The 2,050-nt window shown below is 41.3% G+C and overlaps 1 protein-coding gene across 1 annotated transcript; it reads right to left on the reverse strand.

Moving 5' to 3' along the window:
• Positions 1–212: 212 nt before the first annotated feature.
• On the reverse strand, positions 213–1,151 carry LOC100339317 (olfactory receptor 2B11-like). Its single transcript, XM_002714182.3, has one exon. The coding sequence runs from the start codon at positions 1,149–1,151 to the stop codon at positions 213–215; it is 939 nt and encodes a 312-aa protein (XP_002714228.3).
• Positions 1,152–2,050: the final 899 nt, after the last annotated feature.

Below are 2,050 nucleotides of genomic sequence, written 5' to 3' on the forward strand. Positions count from 1 at the left end.
TAATAATTTTAAGGTATTTCCACAAGCAATGTACTATATTAGTAGATAATAACTGAACTTCTTCTTTGCTTTATATATTTATAAAGGATATCAGAATTGATACATTTTCCAAAAGAACATGTAATATGACATTTAGGATCAAACAATGAGTTATTAGAGAAATACATATAAACCCACTCTATTTGATATCTAATTTCATTTGATGTCTACTATCACTTGGAATTAAAAATGCTCCTCATCAGGTTCCTCAAAGCCCCTTTTACATCTTTATTTCTTAGTGTGTAGATAAAAGGGTTGAGTGTAGGAGTCACCACTCCATAGAAGAGAGCCATGAACTTGGGCTGGTCCTTTGAGATGGAAGAAGGGGGCTGAAGGTACATGCTAATGGCTGGGCCATAAAATAAGAAAACTACAATGAGATGAGAGGAACATGTCCCAAAAGCCTTTTTTCTTCCCTCAGATGATTTTATCTTAAATATAGCATGCCCAATATGAGTATAAGAAGCAAAAATTAAACATAGAGGGACAACTATTATAAAAATGCATACCACAGAGAGTGTGAGCTCATTAGTACTCTTTTCACCACAGGCAGTCTTTATCAGAACTGGAATCTCACACAGCAAGTGATCCAGTGTATTGACTCCACACAGAGGCAGCTGCAATGTAAGAGTGGCCTCTGAGACAGCATAGGTGATTCCACCCAGCCACACAGTGAATACGAGTAAGTGGCAAATGTATTGATTCATGATGAGCGGGTAGTGCAGAGGTCTGCAGATGGCCACATAGCGATCAAAGGACATAAGCGCCAAGAGCAGACACTCTGTTGCCCCCATTGTGCTGAAGATGTAAAGTTGAATTGCACATCCCAAGTAGCTTATGGTCTTCTTGGAGCTTCCCAGGTTAAACAGCATCTGAGGGACAATGCTTGTGGTGTAACACATGTCCAGAAAGGAGAGGTTGGCGAGGAAGAAATACATGGGGCTGTGGAGACGGGGGTCTAACTTGGACAGCAGAATGATGGCGATGTTTCCCAGCAGGGCCATGGGGTATGTTATGAGGAGAACAATGAAGAGAGGCAGCTCCAGCCAAGGTCGGTCAGCAAAGCCGAGTAGAATGAACTCTTCAGGGTGGCTTTCATTAATCAGTGCCATTATCTTCATTTTGTTTCACCTATAGATGAGTAGCAGCACAAAAGTAAAAAGGTATGAAGAGTATAAAACATAATTGTGCATTGCCCAGAAGATAGGTGAGGTGTGGGAAATAACACAAAGGATACAACACTGAGTGAACATATCTCCTTTGCTCATACTAGACAGCAAAGGAGGTTACCATCAACAAGTAAGGTAACCATTATGAACCTGAACTTCCCTCCTCTGTATACAAAGACTGCAGTATGTATCTGTTGTGGCACAGTGGATTAAGCCACGATGGGTTAAGCCATTGCCTGCAGCACCAGCACCCATTCAAGTCCCAACTGCTCCACTTCTAATTCAGCTTCTTGCTGATGTGCCCAGGGAAAGCAGTGGTAGACAGCAAATGCTGGGACCCCAGCCACCCACACATGAGACCTGGATGGAGTTCTACATCCCTGACTTAAGCCTGGCCCAGCCCCCACAACTGTGGCCATTTGGGGAGTAAATCAGCAGATGGGAGATATTCTCTCTCTCTTTCTTTCTCTCTTTCTCTCTCTCTCTCACACACACACACACAGCCTTTCAAATAAATAAATAAATCTAAAAAATCAATTATAAACTTGAGTTCTTGTGGGGATTAAATGAAAATTAGAAGGGACTATGTTTTTGAAACTTCGAAGTTATGCTTTTCCAACTTTGGCTGACATAATATTCAGCTGAAGAGCTTGGTAAAATGTTTACTGGTTTGTGATTCTAGACTTCTGATATAGTAAATGTGGCCTGAGCCCAGGGATCAGATGGCTCATTTTCAGAGTCACTGCTGCAAGGCATTGAAGAAATGTTGAGAAAGTAGAGGTACTATGGTAACAATCATAGCAGAGAAAAGAGAAGAAAACCTAGAATTACAAAGTCATTGA

This window comes from Oryctolagus cuniculus, chromosome 5, assembly GCF_051225735.1.
Source record: "Oryctolagus cuniculus isolate XC-2025 breed Fujian yellow rabbit chromosome 5, ASM5122573v1, whole genome shotgun sequence".
NCBI lineage: Eukaryota > Metazoa > Chordata > Mammalia > Lagomorpha > Leporidae > Oryctolagus > Oryctolagus cuniculus.

Excerpts from the sequence above, each read along its gene's own strand:
- LOC100339317 (XM_002714182.3), bottom strand. The coding sequence starts at position 1,151 with ATGGCACTGATTAATGAAAGCCACCCTGAAGAGTTCATTCTACTCGGC.